Source organism: Apodemus sylvaticus, chromosome 8 (genome assembly GCF_947179515.1).
Source record: "Apodemus sylvaticus chromosome 8, mApoSyl1.1, whole genome shotgun sequence".
Classification (NCBI taxonomy): domain Eukaryota; kingdom Metazoa; phylum Chordata; class Mammalia; order Rodentia; family Muridae; genus Apodemus; species Apodemus sylvaticus.
In genome coordinates this window covers 39,875,264-39,896,921 of record NC_067479.1, presented here as the reverse complement: position 1 = coordinate 39,896,921, position 21,658 = coordinate 39,875,264, and the positions used below count along the sequence as shown (strand labels likewise).

Below are 21,658 nucleotides of genomic sequence, written 5' to 3'. Positions count from 1 at the left end.
CTTCCCAAAGCATTCTCAATCTAATTGCAGTGAAGGACCTAAGGGAGTACTATTCAGCCATTAGAAACAATGAATTCATGAAATTCTTAGACAAATGGATGGAGCTGGAGAACATCATACTAAGTGAGGCAACCCAGTCTCAAAAGATCAATCATGGTATGTATGCACTCACTAATAAGTGGATATTAACCTAGAAACTTGGAATACCCAAGAAATAATCCACATGTCAAATGATGTCCAAGAAGAACGGAGGAGTGGCCCCTGGTTCTGGAAATGGCTCAGTGCAGCAGTATAGGGCAATACCAGAACAGGGAAGTGGGAAGGGGTGGATGGGGGAATGGGGGAGGGAAGAGAGCTTATGGGACTTTGGGGGAGTGGGGAGACAGAAAAGGGGAAATCATTTGAAATGTAAATAAAAAATATATCGAATAAATAAAAAAAGACAGTCTACAAAGCATTAACAATGTTCATTTCACGGATATTTTTAATAAGTGTCCACATATTATAGAAGATATTGACAAGGAAATACTGAGTAAAGGATACAAATATAAAAACTCTACTGTTTTATTTAACTTCTCAAAGTTTTAAGTTTAAAATAAAGTTGTTCAAAAAGGCCAAACTAAAGAATTTTAATAACAATTTTAATGAACAATTTGGAAAAAAAGTTGGCACAGCCTTCACAAGGAAGGAAGAGAGGAAGGGAGAGAGGGAGGGAGGGAGGCAGGCAGGCAGATGAGACAAGAAAAGAAAGGAAAATATAATTTTTAAAAAAGGAAAACAATTCTCTTGATAAGTCCTCTAAGTTTATCAAAACAGATGAAGAAATAAGGACAAACTCCAGGCTCCCATGGAGAGTTCCAACACTGGTATCCAAACTCCACACCCCGCTCAGGGGCCAGGCACCCAATGAGTCTTCTCCAAGCACAAAGCTTAAGCTAAGTCAGTTGCTCCTGCTTCGGACTGCAAGCGGCTCGGTGGGCTGTGTATCTGGCCCCTTCTCCAAGCAACCTTTCCATTAAAGACTCCTCAAGCTTCCTTGATCTTAAATAAGAATTAAATGGCTGGCTGGGCTCCATATTAAACATTAATAAACAGCATTTTATTTTTGAGACAATCCCTATTGATGTAGTGTATGGAGAATTCTTCAAGGTGACTGTGCTCCTGCAACCTGACTGAACTCTCCTCGGTCTAGCTTGCCGTGCTTGCTTCCATAATTTTTCTGTCTACATACAAAGCCCACTTCCTAGGGTTCAATACCAGATGACCCATACTTGTGTGGCCACCACCACACACTGGCACCCGAAAGCCCCTGCCTTGTCATCACCCGGGAAGGCCTGATGTCACTGGCTTTCTCGCCAGCAGCAAGCTTCACTTTCATTTTCCTCAACCCCCATCCTTCTGGTCACACCTCTGTTTTCTCACCTAAAAGCTGCCTCACCTCAAAGGCCACCTCCACGCCCCTGACCCTGACCTCCATCTTCTGTCTTCCAACTTTACTTGTAGCAAACCTTTTTCTTTAGCCCAATGAAATCTCCACTCCAGTATTTTCTGTCTCCATGCAGACCAGTTCTTTAATCTACTGATTATTTCTGCATTCGTTAGGTTCCCCACTTGCCTCTCCTCCCCATCTCTTATGTATAATATTTAACATGTCTGCTTTACTCCATGGGACCTCCTTTTTCAGCTTACAGATCAGTTTTGTTTTAATGCAATTTGGTGCACATTTCACAATGGACAGACCTCATAAGTCACTTTTAAATGCACATAATTTGCCAATCCTGTTTTATAACAATCATGAGATAAGGATAAAGTTCTAGAATACAGAGCTGGAGCCTCAATATTAACAGGTCTAGCCTAGTACCCTAAGCAACCACTACTCTGTAAGAATCTCAGGGACCTTCAGAAAACAGTGCAGTTGCTTTCTCAGCATCAGAACTCTGCTCCGGAAGTGCTATAAATTGCTTTGCATCACTCCTGCAAAGGAGCACAGGAGAACCACACAGACCCTCGGTGACATGCAATCCGGGTCAGTGTATGACTGAGAACTGAACCACTGCACCTGCGCAGAGTGAAGGAAGAATGCTGAGACTCCTCCCAAATAGCACTAAGTTTTGTGACTTTGCCTGGTGCTTTGTCGTTTGCCCAAGAAATACCATTCCACTTCATACAAGGTACTGAATGGATCAAGGACAGGCCCCACCTGAAAACCAGGTCACACCAGTAGCTGCAGAGACTCCAAAAACTTTTTCTCTAACAGTTGGAGAAGACCAGAGGGTCTTTTATACCAAAACTTCACCATTTTGCTGCTACTGTTTATAGACACACTGACTCCATCATATGCTGATAAAATATTGGCACAAAGTAAATATTTTGACACTATCTCCAGCAAAATTGAGAAACAAAAAGATGTAAACATAATATATGAGCATATTTAGACAGTAAAGAGCAATTGAGCAGAGAGCGCAACCAGAGAGGAGGCATTTTTTCAACTGAATTACGAATGCTAGACTCAATAATTTCATTCATGAATGTAGATTTTATAAGACAGCATACTCATTAAATTTACATACATCAAGTTGAGTGGGATAGTTAACACCATGGAGAGTCAGATCACATTTAATATGATGGACTATTTGAGCACTGGGCAAATGCATACAAGCCACGAGAGGAAGATGGTCAGGTGTGAAGGATTTCTGCCAGAAAGCGAAATAAGCACTTGCTGGGCAGAGGCTACAGTCACAAAATGAACATGGGAAAGGCTTCATTATGAATGATCAATAAATACACTTTGGGAATCAATTAGAACACTGAAAGATAAAAATTAACATGGCAACAACAACACTAAATATTCATTGGTAAGGCAAAAGATATCACTGGATTTAAATAGTGTTTGTGTATTGTTTCAGGGTTTGCAAAGTGTTTATTAATATCACATCACTGCATCCACAAATTGGCTAAACATCTTAAGAGGAGGTCCACATGACAGACTAATTATATGTCTTGGGACTACGAAGCTCACATCCTAAAAGCAAAATTTTACCCAAATATCTTCAAAAAGTATGACGTTATGTTTTAAGCACATTTTTTACTGCTCTTCCACACTATACAGTATCAAATGGTCCTTTTGGTGTTTATCCCCACACTGAGGTATATTTTCACTACCATGCCAACTAAAATTAAAGAAAGAAAGAAAGAAAGAAAGAAAGAAAGAAAGAAAGAAAGAAAGAAAGAAAGAAAGAAAGAAAGAAAGAAAGATTGATTGGTTCATGGTCTTATTCCAATACTAGCGAAATCGATCTTACTTTGGCAATACAATAACTCTTATTTTTAGACTGGGCCTAGACATAAAGAGAAAAGTGAAAGATAAACGCCAGCAACAATGTGAAAGCTGTGGAGACGATGCAGTCAATACAGTGCTTGCTACACTGCGTGAAGACCGAAGTTAGAGCCCCAGCACCCGGGCCAGGAGCCAGGCGTCGTGTCATGGCATGTACTCAGAGCACAGAGAAGACAAAGGCTGGAGGACCCAGGAGGCTCACAGGTCAGCACACCTAGCCTGAAAATAGCAAAGGCAAAAAGATCCCTCCTGCAAACTGACACCTGACCTCTGACCTCTAACACCTGACCTACGTGTGAACATAAAGACACACTGGCACACCTACAAATATATATAAATTAAAATAAAATAGGAGATAAAATGAAATAAGAAATAGAATGAAAATGCATGCAAGAATGTACAACTTAGAATTAATGTTATTAGTACTTTACTATAACTAACTATAGATAAGCTTTTTCTTTTCCTATCAATTTTATGTATAGTAATCGGTGTAAACTATCTCATTTGAAAACTAAATTCCAATGTGTCTTCATGCCAACATCAAGCACCAATAAAAAAATCAATTAAGTATCACTTTTATTGTATAAACTCTAATTTTAATAGAACAAACAAAAAGTATAATGAATATACAGGGTGATATGAAATGTGATTTACTTAGGAATAATGCCTAGCCAGAACTCTCAAACATATTCAGAATCACCCACTGGCACAGACATCCGCCATTGATTAAAAAGTGTCTCGTTCAGTTACTTTGAAACTTTTAAAAACACCAGGCATTTCCTCATAAATTACACTACAGATTAAACAGTCACTTAACTTCAGACACAAAGGCTGACTTTCCCACTGTGACAGTGAAGGAGGTCTCTGAAGGTGTAAGAAAGAAAAAGGGAAAAAAATGATTTTGAAAGCATTACACAAAAGAAGGTCAATTTGTTTATGGTGGTTTGGACTATTGTTTTCTATAACGTCCCATATACTTGAAATATTCTACAATTAGGAAAACACAAGTAGAACTACCTTTCTATTATATACTGAGCATTGTTTCAAACACAAACGCAATGCCTTTGGTACCTTCCTCAATTCCCTTCAATAAAGATGCCAGTATAAGTGTTAGATAGGAGGTCACCTACGCTCTATCGCCAGTAGACACTTCAAGTAGCCGCTTTCAACATGCCATACTGTACAGCTGTGCTTCTCCCACGTCTATGCCATGACGAAGCCTGAGAAATATCTTCGCAGAAGGCAATTACAGAATTTCAATTAATATGTAAGTATCTGAAGCAACTTTACTAACTGTTCTCTCTGCACAATTCTAGAGAGCATTCTAGAATCTAATTACTGACAGAATGATTCTGTTATCGCTGGCACTCGCTTAATGCCAGTTGCTGATGGCACCCTGACAGATGACCTGTCTCAGAGGGTGCTCATCCTCTCAGTAATATACATGAGGAAATGACAAATGCATGAGAAAGCTCTTCACTTTCCTAATATTTCAGTGTTCCTGGGTTACTGGACAGAATAGCAATTCTAGCTAGCCTCTATCCAACCCGATGGTTGCAGGCAGAGAAACACACAATCTCTTTAAAAATCTTAAATGCTTCTGGCTTGGTGCTCGACTTTGATTGCAGAACCCTGGGGACACAGGCAGATGGATCTCAGTGGGTTTGAGGCCCACTGTAACATAGCAACTAAAGGCCAGCAAAAGCTACATAGTGAGACAATGTCTCAAAAAAAATCTTAAAGGTTGAGAAGGTTCATAGAGTCAATGGACATTTGTTTGCAATTACAATACTAGGTAGTTAATCTAGTAGGAACACGGATATCCAAATAATAAAGGGCATAATCTGTAAGGCATTCATATATCACAAGGGAAGATTTTAAAGACTGCTTACCCTAAGACATGAGGTGTAGAGAGTTCTCAAATAGAAACCTGGCGAGACAAACAGAAGAGGCCAGTGTAATTGCCTCATAAGATGTACAATAAGAGGAAAATACAGACAGAGATAATAAGACTAATGAAGTTAATCAATACAGACAGGTGCCCCAGTGAGAACAACATGACTGCAGTAGTTTGAAGAGGTTTGGCCCCACAGACTCATGTGTTTGCATGCTTGGCCCATGGGAAATGTCACTACTAGGAGGTGTGGCCTTGTTGGAGTAGGTGTGGCCTTTTTGTAGAAAGTGAGTCACTGTGGGGGTGAGCTTTTATGTCCTCTGCACTCTGCCCAGTGCTGAAGAGTAGTCTCTCTCCTAGTGCCTTCAGATCAAGATGTAGAACTCTCAGCTCCTTCTCTAGCGCCATGTCTGCCTAGATGCTGCCATGTTTCCTGCTGTGATAATGCCTGACCCTCTGAAACTATAAGACAGCCCCAATTAAATGCTGTCCTTCATAAAAGTTGCCTTGGTCAGAGTCTCTTCACAGCAATGAAAGACAAGCTAAGACAATGACAAAGTCTCTCATATGTCAGTGAGAGCTTTCCAATGACCGAACTAAATTAGGAATGGGAAATTGATGCAACATTTTAAGGAATATGTATATCTCATTTCTAGGTTTTGAGATTTGACATCTTTTAGATAGTTAATTTTAACTTCTCTTCTGTAGGAGGCATATGGGAGATATTATACAACATGAACAGCTCCAAAGCTATGGAGAGAGTATAGAGAAAACCAAGGATATAAAGATAAGACAAGAGCCAGATGCAACAGTAAGGAAAGAAAAGGGCAGAAGGAAGAGATGCAAAAAGAGAAAATGTAGATAAGGACCAGAAAAGAGGCATCACTCTACCCACAGCAAAAATAGGAATCAATGTAACTGATTATTGATTAAAAAGCTGTTTACAATCACACAGGTACACAATGTAAAAGAAAAGCTGCAACGTTGTAAACGATTATGGAAACATTCTGAATAAACTATTCTCTGCAGAAGTTAAGAGTATATTAATGTGAACAAACAAGAACATATTGGCTTTCCATTAACAGAATATGAATACCACTTAGATTCAAAACTGAACCATTGGTAAATGTAGCAGAACAAACTCAGAAGAGAGTGGATGGAGTAATTACATAAAGGACATGATCAGTGACATGGGAAGAGTGGGTGACATCTGAGGAAAACAGAGGCACAGTAGCAGGGACACAGTGTCAGCACTTGTAATCTTCTGTGCTGACAGTATGCAGCACAGGAGCCCACAGAGAAGGCCAAGCCTTAATCCCTATAGTGTGTGAAGAGCAACTACACCTCTGTATGATTAGAGCACTGAATCTCAAAAGAGGAACACTCACTTGGGCTGTCTGGGAGAGCCTGGAATAACACGAACCATTAAAGCAGATAAGTCTCTCTGAATGAAGTCAGAAGACTGGCACAGACCAAGAGGCTAGTGATTCTCTAAGCATGAAAGACTCAGTGGACCTCACATAGAAGACAAAGAGAAAGGCCTCCAGAAACGGGGTGCCCTGCCCGCTAACAACTGCAAGGAACAGGATTCTACCAACAATCTAAATGTGCAATAAGTAAACAAGTTCGCTGACACTAGCTTCAACCTCATGAAGCTCTCAGAAGCAGGTTGGATTTCCAACCTATAATCATAACATATGTGTTGTGGTAAATCCAGCAGCAATATTCCAGAAACCAAGGCAATCCCATTCAACTGCAATGGCAGGTTATGAACAGCCGAAGCCACCAAGTGCTCAGGTCTCCACTCCAGCCTAACCCTACAGTAGATGCCATAGGAAAAGCAAGGAGGCGGACGGAGGGCAACTGCACTCACCAATGGAACCTGCAGTGAGCTCCAAACAGACCTGAGTTTGGAATGTGAAAGAAGATAAGCTTTATGTTGTTGACATTAAATTATATATAGTAAGAAAGACTTCTCTATTATGTGAAAACAAAGACAGAACCCAAAGGACTAACTCTAAGAGGACATGTCTGTAACCAACAAGTCACTTTTAGCTGTACCCACTGAGATCATGTCCTTCAAAAGGCCAGTTTCATTACAGTCAATAAAGCAGGCAAGAGTATTCACTAATGTTGGTTTCAGATATCATGGCTGCATATAACTGGAATGTTGATTCCAACATCCAAGATTCACAGAAAACCAAGGCAGTCTTTCATTATATACCAAAATACAAGCATGGGTTGCAGGGAAGCTCTTGGAAGTTTAGATGAGGGTGGGGGAGATGGCTCAGTGAGCACAGGTGTTTGCCACCAAGCCTAGGAAGCGGAGTCCCACGCCAGTGCCCCACCTGGTGGAAGAAGAACTGAGTGGTCCTCAAGTTGTCCTCTGACCTTTAGGCATGCACTGTGGCATGATAGCCCACGCATATGTGTGTACGCCATTAAATAAACGTAACATTTTAAATGTATAACAAGGAATTCATCACTGTTTTAGAAACTAGACCATTATGAGACCAAGAAAATCAATTCTCTAAGCAAAAATGAAATGTTGAAGTATTACACTATACTTTGCATTCATTAAATAATCAAGTCAGTAATATTTCAGAGGACTATCTTAAGGAAGAAAAACAAGTGTTCTTCAAAATAAAGTTGCTACTTCATGTACAAATTAAATACTTTACATAATTGGTAAATAGGAATAATTGTTTTGAAAAGTGCACAATTGTGACACAAAGACCTTACATATAAATTTTAAATATGATGAAACCTTTACAAGCACAAATGCCAAAAGGTTAATATAGCTGATGTCTAAATGTTTCTGTCAGAATTGTTTTTGATAATAAAAAGTTCTGCTCCGCTGCGCCCTTTCATCTTTCCCTCCTTTCCCCACCCCAGGCTCAAGCTTTAGAACAATCCTGAGTAGATGCCTGGGAGGACGGACAACAGAGTCTGCTGCCCAGGAAAGGAGCAGGGCGTGCCGCACTCTCAGCGGCTGTGGCTGCCTATGCAGAGCTAGACTGGATGAGGCCATGCTGTTCTAGAGGGAGAGGTCCGTGAGGCCCATCCTCGAGTGAGGAGTTGTTCAACAATTGATGGCTGGCTGCTAGGGAAAAGAGAGTTTTTTAAGCCTTTAGTAGCTTGACCATTCTCTGATTCCAGTAGATGAGCAACACAAACTGAATTCAGTAATAACATATACATTATATAGTTGGTATAAATATAAATATTTTGTGTGTGTATGCATCTTAGACACTGAATGTCTATTTGATGTTCACAAAGAAGAAAGAATATATACAAATCTATATTTTAGAATACAGTAGATCAAGTCCAGTAATGTGAAATTCTAGTTGTCATTGTATGTAGGCTAAATACAGAAGGAAATAGTTGTTTTTCAGTCTCTCTAGGCCAGCCATCAGAATGAGTGTTTTCTAGAAGCTCTTGGACCTTGAAGAAAGCACTGCAGAACCACTCAGTGTCTCCATCGGAGCTCTGTCAGATGTTTCTGATGGAGCTTTAGCTCACAGGACAGCCCTGACACACCTACAATGCCTTGCACAGTAGAGTACTGACAACAGACTAAAGAGGCAGGAGCCAGCTGGTTTCCTTCACAAAACACATAGTAAATGGGGGGCTTTTTATTGAGGAACTTGCTTTACCCACAAAACAATATTTGTGTACCAATCAATAAATATGCATCTGCACGGCTGTTTGAGGGTCAATTTTTCAAGACCGGACCTCCCTTCTGCTTTCAACCCTGATGACATTTGTAAAAATCCTCTTTGATAGTCCTGCATGACTGAGAACACGGAGAGCTCAGTGTAAACAAACAAGGGTGCCCAGAAAAAATGTCTCTAACTCATACTTATAGGCAAGACACACTTCCTCATAACTTCTCAACCTCAGAGACAAGAGCAGGTTTTCTATTCGAGGTATTCTAATATAACCAAAGATCCAGAGAGAAGGAAAGAATGTTCTGTGTGTGTGAAAAAGAACTTAGGAATGACTCATCCCTCAAATATCTAACAACCCCAGAAAGCAACACTGCCATTCTACTTCTGCTAAATAAAACATGTGGTTGACTGAAAAGATCTATTCCCAAGCAGACCTGCCTCAGATTAAACAAGTGATCTGACCCAGTTACTCATCAAGCACTCATAATTACTTCAAATTGTCCAGATCCAACTGACCTGCACATACTTCCCTGAATTGATAAGCATCGGCAGCAGTCCCCAAAAGAAGAGTACAACCTACATTCACTATTTCTTGGATGGTTGTCCTTTTAACTAACTGCATGTGATCATAAAATGTGTTCGCCATAATGTTTAACAGCAATGTGCTGCTTCCTCTACTTATTCGGATGGTTCTCACAATTATAATTTCAGGAAATTTTACTGTCATTAGAAGAGCCATAACAGTTCCATTCCAAAGTTTCAGAGGTAATTAATGTACATGTTCAGAGCATGAAAAGGAAGGTCCCTCTGGCATCGCAAGTCTGCACAGGTGACACTGAAGCCTCATTACTGATGGCAAAGGCCAGCAAAAAGCTTTTCTTTTATCCTTAGTGGAGACTACAGCAGCTCGTAGTGTCAACAGGGAAGTAATTCCACATTTTAGGCAAAAAACAAAAAACAAAAACAAAAGTAACCCTTCATTAGGAGCTGGTATAATAGCAGATCCGCTTCCCAAGTCTAGAGTTTGTGCAACATTAAAAATCAATTTAGAATCACTAGTACTTATTTAAAATCTTATGAAAACAAACTGGGCTTTTATTCTTTCCAGGGTCTTCTGAGACTCTAGGTGTTAACAGTAAATCAAACGCTTGTGATAAATAAAAAGTAAGACAGTACAGCACAAATACAACACTCCTGTTTAACAACTATTAATAGTATCCAAACTCATACACACAATAGACCATTAACTGATAACCAAATGCTGTAACTTCTATTACAAAAATGAAGCAGCCAAAACTGATAGACAAATGGACAGACATATACAGAATAAGTCATGACTTGGAAATACACACAGCATCTTAGAAATGTTTAGAATATCCTGTCATAATTGGCCCCAAGTTATCTTTCCAATATAATTTTTCAGACCTCTCACTGGTCCCTGAGACTAGCTCTATAATTTTGCTTATTGCTATTTCCTTCATAGCAAGAGACTGCTCTTCCCTCTGCCTATACAGTTCTCAATTGCCAGTTGGCCCAGGTTGACTTTCTCTGCAAATTTCCCAAAAATACTGTAATTCACCATATTTTCCTTGAAGCTAATTAGGTATCTCAAAAAACTAAAGTAGTTTCTTCCTACTCTGAACTTATAAAGAACTGAATTATTAAACACTACCTTCTGGCATTGCTTCTATAATTTTTCAAATATTTGCTTTGAATCATAATAGATACGAATTTGTAAGTAGCAACTATATAGATAAAAATCTATTAATATAAAATTAGCATCCATGTGGAGGAAGTAGTTTGAACTTTCTTACCATACATGGATTGCTGATCAAATCAGCTCATTTAGATTAAAATTCAGACGCTGAATCTGACAGTGAAAGACTAAAGACCAAACAACGAAGGCACCGGTTCAGTTCTGCAAGCACAGCTGATAGAGTGTCATAGGACACAGGAGTATGTGAGGCTGGAAATGGAATGATATAGCACTAAGAAACAGCCAATGACAAGACCACACTGTGACTCCCTGAAAAGCACATGAACTCAGACGACGCACAACTTCACAATATGAAAGCTGCCCTTCGATACTTCACTCTTTAATATACTCTGAGTAAAACTGAAAACCAAAAAAGAACCAAACCTCTTACCATCATCTTCTCAAAAAGTGTCAAGACTTCATTCTCTGACAGTGACTTGGGATTGTTTTCCATTGTCTCTGAAGACACTGACGAGCAGTCACTGCTTCCAGACGCAGCCTTAAGGTGGGGAAGAGGAGGTCTCTCTTTCTTGCTCCCTGGAATTCTTATGCTGGCAAATTTGTCCAGCTATGAAGAAAGATAAAATAACACACAAGTAAATATTTCCTCACGCAGCAACTGCTATCTAGTTCTGAAAACAGGTCAAAACTTGTCAGTGATGAAGCTTTCACCTTCACAACCTTGACGTAAGTGTTGAGAAGGTTCCAGCAGGAATCCCATTTAAAAGCACACAGGAAATCACACAACCTCACAAATCTCATGTCTCTACAATGTGTGGTGCACTGTAATCCACACATTTTGAAGCCATTATTTCTGTATGAAAGCAGATGGCTCACACTCAGGTCATCAGGCTGGTCGGCCAGTGCCTTCACCTACTGAGCCAATCTTGTTGGTCCCTCATTTGTGTTGGAGTGAAAAACAATAAGTTTGTATTTTATAGATCTGCCTTTCACCAGCGCCTAGTAGGGGGAAAGAGGTGCACGAGAGAACATGGGTTAGGTATTTAAACTTTTAACTGTAATGCCTCTGTAGCTCTGTTGACAATTGAATACCCAATGACATCTCTTTTTGCACATGCCAGCCTACGTCTGAAGTTTTTGGACATCTACAGAGCAGGGACTCACTTAATACTGCTAGGTTTTTTGTTGTAACAGGATGTCTTCCATAACAAGATCAAACAGCTGACTGCTATTTGAAATACATTAATATTAGTCTAGAAAGCTATTATCTACTCATTCATAATTGTTTCTCCTCACAAAAAAACTAGATTCCTATTTCAAGACACATAAAATTTTCAAAAAGGACAAAATATCTTAAAGGAGGCTTCAAGTATATGTTTATTGAAAGCATAATCATAAAACATGTATACTTTTCATTGATAAAAGTATAAGCCTATTTTCACTATAACAATGAATAGAGGGCCAACAGGAATGACCCATCCACTTACATACAAAAATAACAAATGCTTAAAATGTATCTATTATAGAAGTGAAGTACACTACACCCTATAGTAGCACTAGCTACATATGGTTATTGGGTTAAATATTTAGTTCCTTAGCTACATAAACAAATTTCAAGTGCTCAATGGACATATATATTTAGTGGCTACACTTGTAAATCCACACTCAGAATATTTCTATTCTTGTAGAAAACCTAATTAAAAGAGCTGGTAAAAGTAGTAAAGATATCTAATATTTATAAATCTTTATTTATAAAATAGCATTAAATTATGTTATTATTTAATTCACTAAAGAATCAGGTCAACTAATAAGGTAAACAAATGTTTACATACAAAATGTAGGCCTATGAATGATCTATGAAAATAATGCCTAGGGGAAATATTATGCACTGTACTTACACATAGTCTATTTAACATAAGTTAGACGTCTAAGACTAGTCACAACATAGGATTGCTCGCATCCTAACAAACAAGCCACAAAAGTTGCAAAATGACAGTGGCTGGGTTTTTAATTCATTTGATAGCTGAAGACAGGAAAGGGAAAGAAGAATAACAAGGAAGAGAAAGAAGAATAACAGGAAAGGGAAAGGAGGCAAAGAAACGGGGAGTAGGGACATTATCTATGGACTGCGCATGTGCAGATGTTTTTTGCCTGCCAGCATGCCCTCAATAGTCAATAATGCAGTGTTTTCACTGTATCAAGTATTACGATAAGTAATAAAACAACATATAGCTAACCTCAGCTAGTTCCAGGTGATAGTCTTAAATTTGTTTCATTTCACCAGTACTTCAAAGTTGAATTAAAATATTTCTCAAAACTGGGAAGACTTGTTATCTGTCTCCTGGCTCCTGTGAATGGAGTTCAACAGCCTATGTATGCCTGTGGGGATAAACCCTGTTCTTTTCGAGCCTTACATGAAAGCATATAATCAAACTGAATATACTATTAATTGGATGAAATAAGTTTTGGAAGAAATTCCTTCCGAGAAAAACAGATGGTGAGGGCACAAAGAATGAAATGCCAATAGGTAACAGAAGTAAGTCCTTTCTTCATTACCATTAGTTTTAGTTTATAAAGGTACCCTTACTGCCCTCCACCACTGGTCAGGGACAGGCAAATGAACAGCCAGGAGTGTCCAGGGAGAGACTGGTGCATGGTTGCTGGCCCAGTGATTAGAAAAGCATTAAGGTCTCTTTAAAAGCCTAGACATAAACAAGTCTGCTACCAACTCCTCCTCTCAATTCCTTCCCAGCCATGTGCAGCATGTGGAAGGTTAGTGCCAGGAAGAGCTAAATGGGATCTTCCTCAGGCACGGAAGGCTTTCGGCAACTGCAAGCTGTCCTCCTATGACGCAGAGCAGGACCTGACGGAAATGTCCACGATACAGCCCACACCTTAAAGAGATCCTGACAGCCACTATCCGAAGGCAAAGGGCAGCAGACCAGGTCAGTTTCCAGAAGAAACAGAAAGCGAACGTGAAATAGTTAACAGAGGACAACTCAGCACTAACCCAAAAAAAAGACACCAGATTAAAAAACGGAAAGCTGTCCCAGAGATCTGACACTTGCTAGGTCAGTGGCTAAGTCAAACCTAGACTGCCACGGCTGGGCATGTGCTGCAAAGCAAGACGGTCTGAGTTCAACTCCCAGAACCCACACGCAAAGCCTGAAACCCCAGCTCCTTAAAGGTTTTGGGCAAGTGGGGACAAGAGATCACTGGGGCTTGCTAGTGACTGGCCCTCACCATAAGTCTAAGTTCAGCTAAAGAACCAAACCTAAGAATAAGAGAAGCCTCGAAATGCCTGGCAGGCGGGGAAGGAGCACACTGCTCTCCCAGAGGATCCAGCTTAGGTACCAGCATCAGGTCAGGTTACTCCAGTCACCTGTAACTCTAACATCTAAGGAGCTGATATCTTCTGGATCCCAGGCACCTGCACTCACATGTGCACATACTCACAGAGGCAGGCAGTGGCAACACAAGGCATTCAATGTCCTTCTCTGGCCTTCATGGGTATGCGCACGCGCGAACACATGCGTCCCCACATGCGGCTAGCATACTCATACATACATACTCACACATACAAGCACACACTAAAAATAAATAAAAAGTAGTTTGTCAGATTTTCAGTTACGTTCAGATCCCATGTATTCAAATCATGTGAAGCCACAGAAGAGCTGGCTCCAAACTAAAGAAACAAGGCCCAGGTGAGCCCTGTTCTCAGCTGACTGGCCTCCTGCTCCAACCACCTGGGCCTTTCTCTTCAGAGAAGAAAGGAAATGATGTCTTTGACTTATGAAGGAAAGGTTCTGCTGTCCTGAAATTCTCTATAGAAATTCCTTTCATACATAGAAGTAAAATAAAGACAATGCAGACAAAGGCTGAGGAAGACAGCTCCAGAAGACCAGCAGGTACTACAAAAACTGTGATGCTTTTCAAGCCAAAAGGCAATGGGGAGACGCAGAATTCCTGACCCACAAAGAGATAGGAAAACCAATGGACCATGTTCCAGTCAGGGGCTGCTAGGACTCTCAAGAGGTGGAAAGCAGGTCGATACAAATTACACTGCCACACAGATATGGAGCAAGGGGGACATGGAATGCATTACGTAAAACCCTGGCATGTAACTCACCAAAGAAACATTATCTATTATGAAAGAAGCAAGAAATAGAACACGTGTGCAGAAGCTACAATCCCAAAACGGTATATTTGTACTCTGTGTCTTAATTGTTCTTTGAAAACAAGCAGGAGATACCAAAATAATTTCTGTAGGCCAAGAATTGGGTGACCTCCTGTCAGTCACTGCTGCAGTGCTCTAACCTCTGTACCTGTAGCATCAATGCCTGAGTATAAAAACGATCTCACCTCTTGCCACACACAGTGTAACGAACTGTGACACCTATACTGAAGTGACCTTAAATTCAGCATCACTGAGGCCGCATCAATATTACAAATGTACACCAGCCAATAACTGGGGAAAGTGAACTGGGCTGGACATTCACAAAACAGTGGGAAATGCAGAGCCTACGGCTCCGCTGGCAACACAAGAGGTCACAAAAGGTTTGTTTTTAACAAAAACCTGTACTTTTAAAAATAAAAATGCATAAATGTACTGAAATGTGGGTCCCCTCTCCCCCCACCACCGCCAGCGTGCACCCGTAAGGTGAGGTTGAGCTGGAAGACACCATGCCATGGTCCACGAGCCATGACGAAGTCTTAGCTACCACCTGGGGCTGTGTTGCTGCCTGAGGGCTGCTGAACAGAGTTGACTTGGTAGGGTGGGGCAGCTGGCTCCTGCCCAGGTCTGTTCCTGGCCTGGGCAGCACAGTAGAGCTGGCCCCGCAGGCTTGGCCACAGGAGGACCAACATGAGAGTGCAAGGGTATGCACCAGAGCCGACCCCATCCCTGGCCAGGGCAGGGCTGGAGAGCTGGCTCTGGGAGCACAGGGGCAGGAGAGCAGGAAGGCTGACCAACTCGGTCACCAGCGAGACCCGAGCCAGAGCTTTGAGTTGGCGACCTCAAAATGCACACGTCTATGGAGTGTGAAGGGGGCAGACCTGCAGAGCCAAAGCTGCAGAATCTCCGGGACATGGGACCACTACAGGATTTCTGAAAGGTGTCCTCGTGAGATCCAGGATTAACAGTGTAGCAGAAACCAGAGCCCCTAAGCAGACCAATGAGCATCTGCAAGGAAAGCTGTTTGGGCAGAAGGGCGCACACTGGGCAGCACACCACGCCCACAGCTTTCACAACAAAATTTTGGTTTGGCTTTGGGTTAGGTTTTGGTTTGTTTTCGAAGAGGGGAGGGGATTTACAAGGGCAGAGGGCTGATATGGAGGGATGGGGGGAATGAGTGAAAATGGGGTCCATGATGTAAAATGCACAAAGAATCAATGAAAAGACTTTTTAAGAAGTAACAAAACCCATGGGAGTAAGCATTTAGTGACCCCTCTGTAGGTCAGGTATGAGGGTAGGCACATGAAAGGCAGCACGGGATAGATAATATTCATTTAGTCTGTACAATAAAGAAAACACATGTCTAAACAGAAGACACGCATATCAAACTCCACAGTAGTTACCTTATCTAAGAACAGCACAAAGAAACTCAACCAAATGTTATAGTAATGAAACTACATATTTATGAGAAAAAAAATGACAGAAATAATAAAGTAAAATCAGCGCATCCCCCCTGAATGTTCAGAATTAATCTCTAAGGAAAGGTCTTATTTTACACAGGTGGTGGAAAAGCAAATTTCTATCTCACCGTCTTAGAGCTAGCCAATGGTAAAATGAGGGAAATGAGCACAACCTCTTCCAGATCCTACATCCACAAAGGTCAGAGAGTAACAGGAGATACAAAAGGATCGGCTTCTGAGGCTTTTTCTTCTTAATGAGAAAGAGATGAGAATATACGAGAAGACCCAGGACTGGAGGGAGGCTGACTGCATGAAGGGCACTTGCTCCCAAACCTGACGAATTCTGTTCAGCCCCCAGGATCTACATGGTAGAAGATGAGAACAAACTCCCACAAGCTGACCTCTGACCTCAACACACAGTTCATGCTAGCTACACACAGAGAGATCAACACACGAAAACATAGGTAAACATATAATAGGTAGTAAGAAGATACGTACACAGAGACACACAGATACAGATGATAGCGATAGAAGATAGACACAGACATATGGATAGACGGATAGATATAAATATATAAATGAATATATTTTTAAAAAAATACAAAAATGCATTTTCTTCTTCCTATACTAGGATTAACTCTTGATTATCTAAAGCTTAAAGGAGAACTTACAAGCATACCCAAGTATGCTCTACTAAGCATCCAGGTAAATTCTAAGTACAAAATCTCAGCACAATAACAAACTAGATCAAAGTAATTTTGACTATCAAACTGTTTTACATGCGCTTGAGAAGTTTTAACAAAAAACAAATGATGCTAGAGTTGTTTCACATAAAAATAGACAAATCACTCCTAATTTATCTTTCATGGGAATGCACGTATTATTTGCTTTTGAAGCAAGACACAATAGAACACATAGTCAAACTTTGAAAATATTTTGTACTTAAAATTATTGTAAAAATTGCCATCAAACTGACAGCAAGTTTGCTATTGTTGTATTTTCCAATTTACCTGAAGATTTCTTTTACAACTTATGTATTTTATCTTTATATAAAAAAAGATAATAATTTATATGGAATTCTCCCTGTAAAGCCAAACTAGAAACTCAACTTTGGCAGGTAAAATACACAAGCAATTCACATTGGTTGAAGAATTGATTAAGCACACACCAACTGGGGGAATTCTATTACACTGCTATTTAGAGGTAGAACACCACACTTAATTAGCAAGGCTTTGCCAGTGTCTGGGGTATACTAAGTTTTATAAATTAATATCACTTATCTTCAGGGGAAGTTAAATGAGCACCCTACTGAGTATTATCTCATGCTGAGTAATCACACTGATAATCAGTAATGACAGCTTAAATAAATTAATTAAACAAAAAAGGTTCTTAAAAACTATCTGGATTTTCAGTTATAACATTTTGATAGTAAAATCTCATTATTTAAAGCTTCCATTGTTTCAGCATTGTAAATGTCAACAGCATTTTTTTTCATTGAAAAGGGCAGGGTAATTTTCAAGTATCTTAAAATTTTAGTAGTTTTACAAATTGCTAGAAACTCATTTTCCTAGAACCAAGAAGAAAGATGATGTTTTCATGTAATCCAGGAGAAATAAGCAAATAGAAGCTCCTTCTAACTATAAAGACAATTTTAACCAAATACACACCTAAGATATAAAATGCATTATTCAAAACTTTGTCAATTTTCATGCATTTCCATATTAGACTTCAAAAACAGCTAAAGCAGTGTGGGCTAATCAGCTTCATTACTAACTCAGCAACTCACTGATGAAAACCATGACCCCAGAATCTGCCTACTGAATCCTGCCGGCCACTGGTTCGCTGTGTTCTCATGATCAAGGCACTCACAACAGTGTCTGCACAAACACTTGTTAACAAGAAATACAACGGTGAACCCCTTTGAGCCACAAGTCAATGCACTCCAAAGCTTGATGTGCCGCCCCCCCCCCCCACCGTGCCGCTGTCTTTTAAGGCACCTATATTCTCATGTCCTTTCAAATTAGTTATAAATTCTGTTCAATTCACTGATTTGGTAACTACTGGCAATCTCTTTCTACTGTAATTTAACACTCTACTAGACCAATCTTCAAATTCATTGTGTACCAATTCTTTGAAACTACACACAGTCATCCTCGGACTTGTGTGAGCAAACAGGAAACTGTGGAAATGGCCCATTCTGGCTTACATAATGGCAGCATTTTCTTGGACCGCTCTTTCTAAGATCTGCCAAAACACACGAGAGACAGCAACATATGACAAAGATCAAAGACACTACTTACTTTCCCACCAGAAAACAGTGTCTGTTTCCACTAGCCCAAGAGTGTGGAAGTCCCCGCCAAACTTACAGATCACCAGACCTCTACATTACCAAACCCCTAAATTACTGCTTCCTGAGAGCCTGAGCTAAAACCATACTTTATTAGATATATTTTTATTTACATTTCAAATATTGTCCCCTTTCCTGGTTCACCTGCCCCACCTTAAAGTCCATTCCATGTTCCCATGCACACAAGTCCACCCGCCCCCTCTTCCCTCTCCTGGTATTACTCTATACTGGGGTATCAAGCCTTCTCAGAACCAAGGGCCTCTCCTCCCTTGGAGGCCAACTTCTGCTGCATATGCATCTGGAGCCATAGGTCCTTCCATGTGTACTCTGGTTGGTGGTTTAGTCCCTAGGAGCTCTGGGGGTACTGGGTAGTTCATATTGTTGTTGCTCCTATGACGCTGCAAACCCCTTAAGCTCCTTCTCTGGCTCCTCCATTGGGGACCCTGTGCATAGTTCAATGGTTGGGTGAGAGTGTCCCCCTCTGTATTTGTCATGCACTGGCAGAACCTCCCAGGTGACAGCTATATGAAGCTCCTGCCAGCATGCATTTGTTGGCATCAACAACAGTGCCTGGGTTTTGTCACAGTATACTGGATGAATCCCCAAGTAGGGCAGTCTGCAGTTGGTCTTTCGCTCAATCTCGATGGCACACTTTGTCTCAGTATCTCCCCCTGTGGCTATTTTGTTCCCCCTTCTCAGAAGGGCCAAAGTATCCATACTTTGTTCTTCAAACTTCTTGACCTTCATTTGGTCTATGAATTTTATCTTGGGTATTCCAAGTTTCTAGGCTAATATCCACTTATCAATTAGTGTATGCCATGTGTGTTCTTTTGTGATTGGGTTACCTCACTCATGATATTTTCTACTTCCATCCATTTGCCTAAGAATTTCATGAATTCATGGTTTTTAATAGCTGAGTAGTATTCCATAGTATAAATGTACCACATTTTCTGTATCTGTTCCTCTGTTGAGAGACATCTGGGTTCTTTCCAGCTTCTGGCTATTATAAATGAGGCTGCTGTGAACATAGTGTAGTATGTGTCCTTATTACATGCTGGAGAATCCTCTAGGTATATGACCAGGAGTGGTATAGCTGGGTCCTCCTGTAGTACTATGTCCAATTTTCTGAAGAACCAATAAACTGATTTACCAGAATAGCTGTACAAGCTCGTAATCCCACGAGCAGTAGTGTTAAGCTTTCTCTACATCCTCACCAGCACCTACTGTCTCCTGAGTTTTTAATCTTAGCAATTCTGACTGGTATGAGGAGAAATCTCAGGGTTCTTTTGATTTGCGTTTCCCTGATGACTAAGGATGTTGAACATTTCTTTAGCCATTCTCAGCCATTTGATATTTTTAGTTGAAAATTATTTGTTTAGCTCTGTACCCCATTTTTAATAGGGTAATTTAGTTCTCTGGAGTCTAACTTCTTGAGTTCTTTGCATATATTGGATACTGGCCCTCTGGTGGATGTAGGGTTAGTTGGTATAGAACTTTTCCCAATTTGTCCTTTGCCTTACAGAAACTTTGTAATTTTATGAGGTCCTATTTCTTAATTCTTGATCTTAGAGCATAAGCTAATGGTGTTCTATTCAGAAAAAATTCCCCTGTGCCCATGTACTCAAGGCTCTTCCCCACTTTCTTTTCTCTTAGTAACAGTGTGTCTGGTTTTATGTGAAAGTAACTGATCCACTTGGACTTCAGTATTGTACAAGGAGATAAGAATGGATCGATTTGCATCCTTCTGTATGCTAATCACCAATTGAACCTGCAACATTTGTTGAAAAGTCTATCTTTTATCCACTGGATGGTTTTAGCTACTTTGTCAAAGATCAAGTAGCCAGAGGTGTGTGATTTCATTTCTGGGTCTTCAATTCTATTCCATTGATCTACCTTCCTGTCATTGTACCAATACCATGCAGTTTTTAACACCATTGCTCTGTAGTACTGTTTGAGGTCTGGGATATTGATTCCACCAGAAGGTTTTTTTTACTGTTGAGAATAATTTTAGCTATCCTGGGGGGTTTTGTTTTTCTTTTTGTTTTTTGTTATTCGAGATGAATTTGAGACACTTTCTAACTCAATGAAGAATTGAGTTGGGACTTTGATGGGGATTGCATTGAATCTGTAGATTGCTTTTGGCAAGATGGCCATTTTTACTATATTAATCCTGCCAATCCACAAGCATAGGAGATCTTTCCATCTTCCAAGGTCTTCTTTGATTTCTTTCTTCAGAGACTTGAAGTTCTTCTCATACAGATCTTTCACTTGTTTGGTTAGAGTCACACCAAGATATTGTGACTATTGTGAAGGGTGTCATTTCCCTAATTTCTCCATCTGTTTATCCTTTGAGTATAGGAAGGCTACTGATTTGTTTGAGTTAATTTTATATTCGGCAACATTGCTGCAGTTGTTTATCAGCTGTAGGAGTTCTCTGGTGGAGTTTTGGGATCGCTTAAGAATACTATCATATCACCTGTAAATATTGATAGTTGTACTTCTTCCTTTCCAATTTGTATCCCTTTGACCTCCTTATGTTATCTAATTGCTCTAACTAAAACTTCAGGTTCTAAATTGAATGGATATGGAGAGAGAGGGCAACCTTGTCTAGTCGCTGATTTTAGTGGAATTGCTTCAAGTTTCTTGCCATTTAGTTTGATGTTGGATACTGGTTTGCTGTATATTGCTTTTACTATGTTTAGGTATGGGCCTTGAATTCCTGATCTTTCCAAGACTTTTAACATGATAAAATACTGAATTGTGTCAAATTTTGCTTTTTCAGCATCTAATGAAATGACTATGTGGTTTTTTGAGCTTCTTTATGTAGTGGAATACATTGATAGATTTCCGTATACTGAACCATCCCTAAATAGCTGGGATGAAGTCTACTTGATCTTGGTGAATGATTGTTTTGATGTGTTCTTGGATTCAGTTGGCAAGAATTTTATTATTTTCTCCCATCTACTCCTCTTGGGTGTATTTGCTTCTTTTTGTTCTAGAGTCTTCAGCAGTGCGATTAAGCTAATAGTGTATGCACTTTCCAGTTTCTTCTTGGAGG

At 40.1% G+C, this 21,658-nt stretch overlaps 1 protein-coding gene across 2 annotated transcripts in view; it reads right to left on the bottom strand.

The window, feature by feature from the left end:
• Positions 1–21,658, bottom strand: part of Diaph3 (diaphanous related formin 3) — a 495,795-nt gene that overhangs the window by 419,722 nt on the left and 54,415 nt on the right. For both annotated transcript variants that reach the window (XM_052190840.1, XM_052190842.1), the window contains one exon: positions 11,050–11,226. In XM_052190840.1, the coding sequence (XP_052046800.1) occupies positions 11,050–11,226 (177 nt within the window). The remainder of the gene's footprint in view (positions 1–11,049; positions 11,227–21,658) is intronic.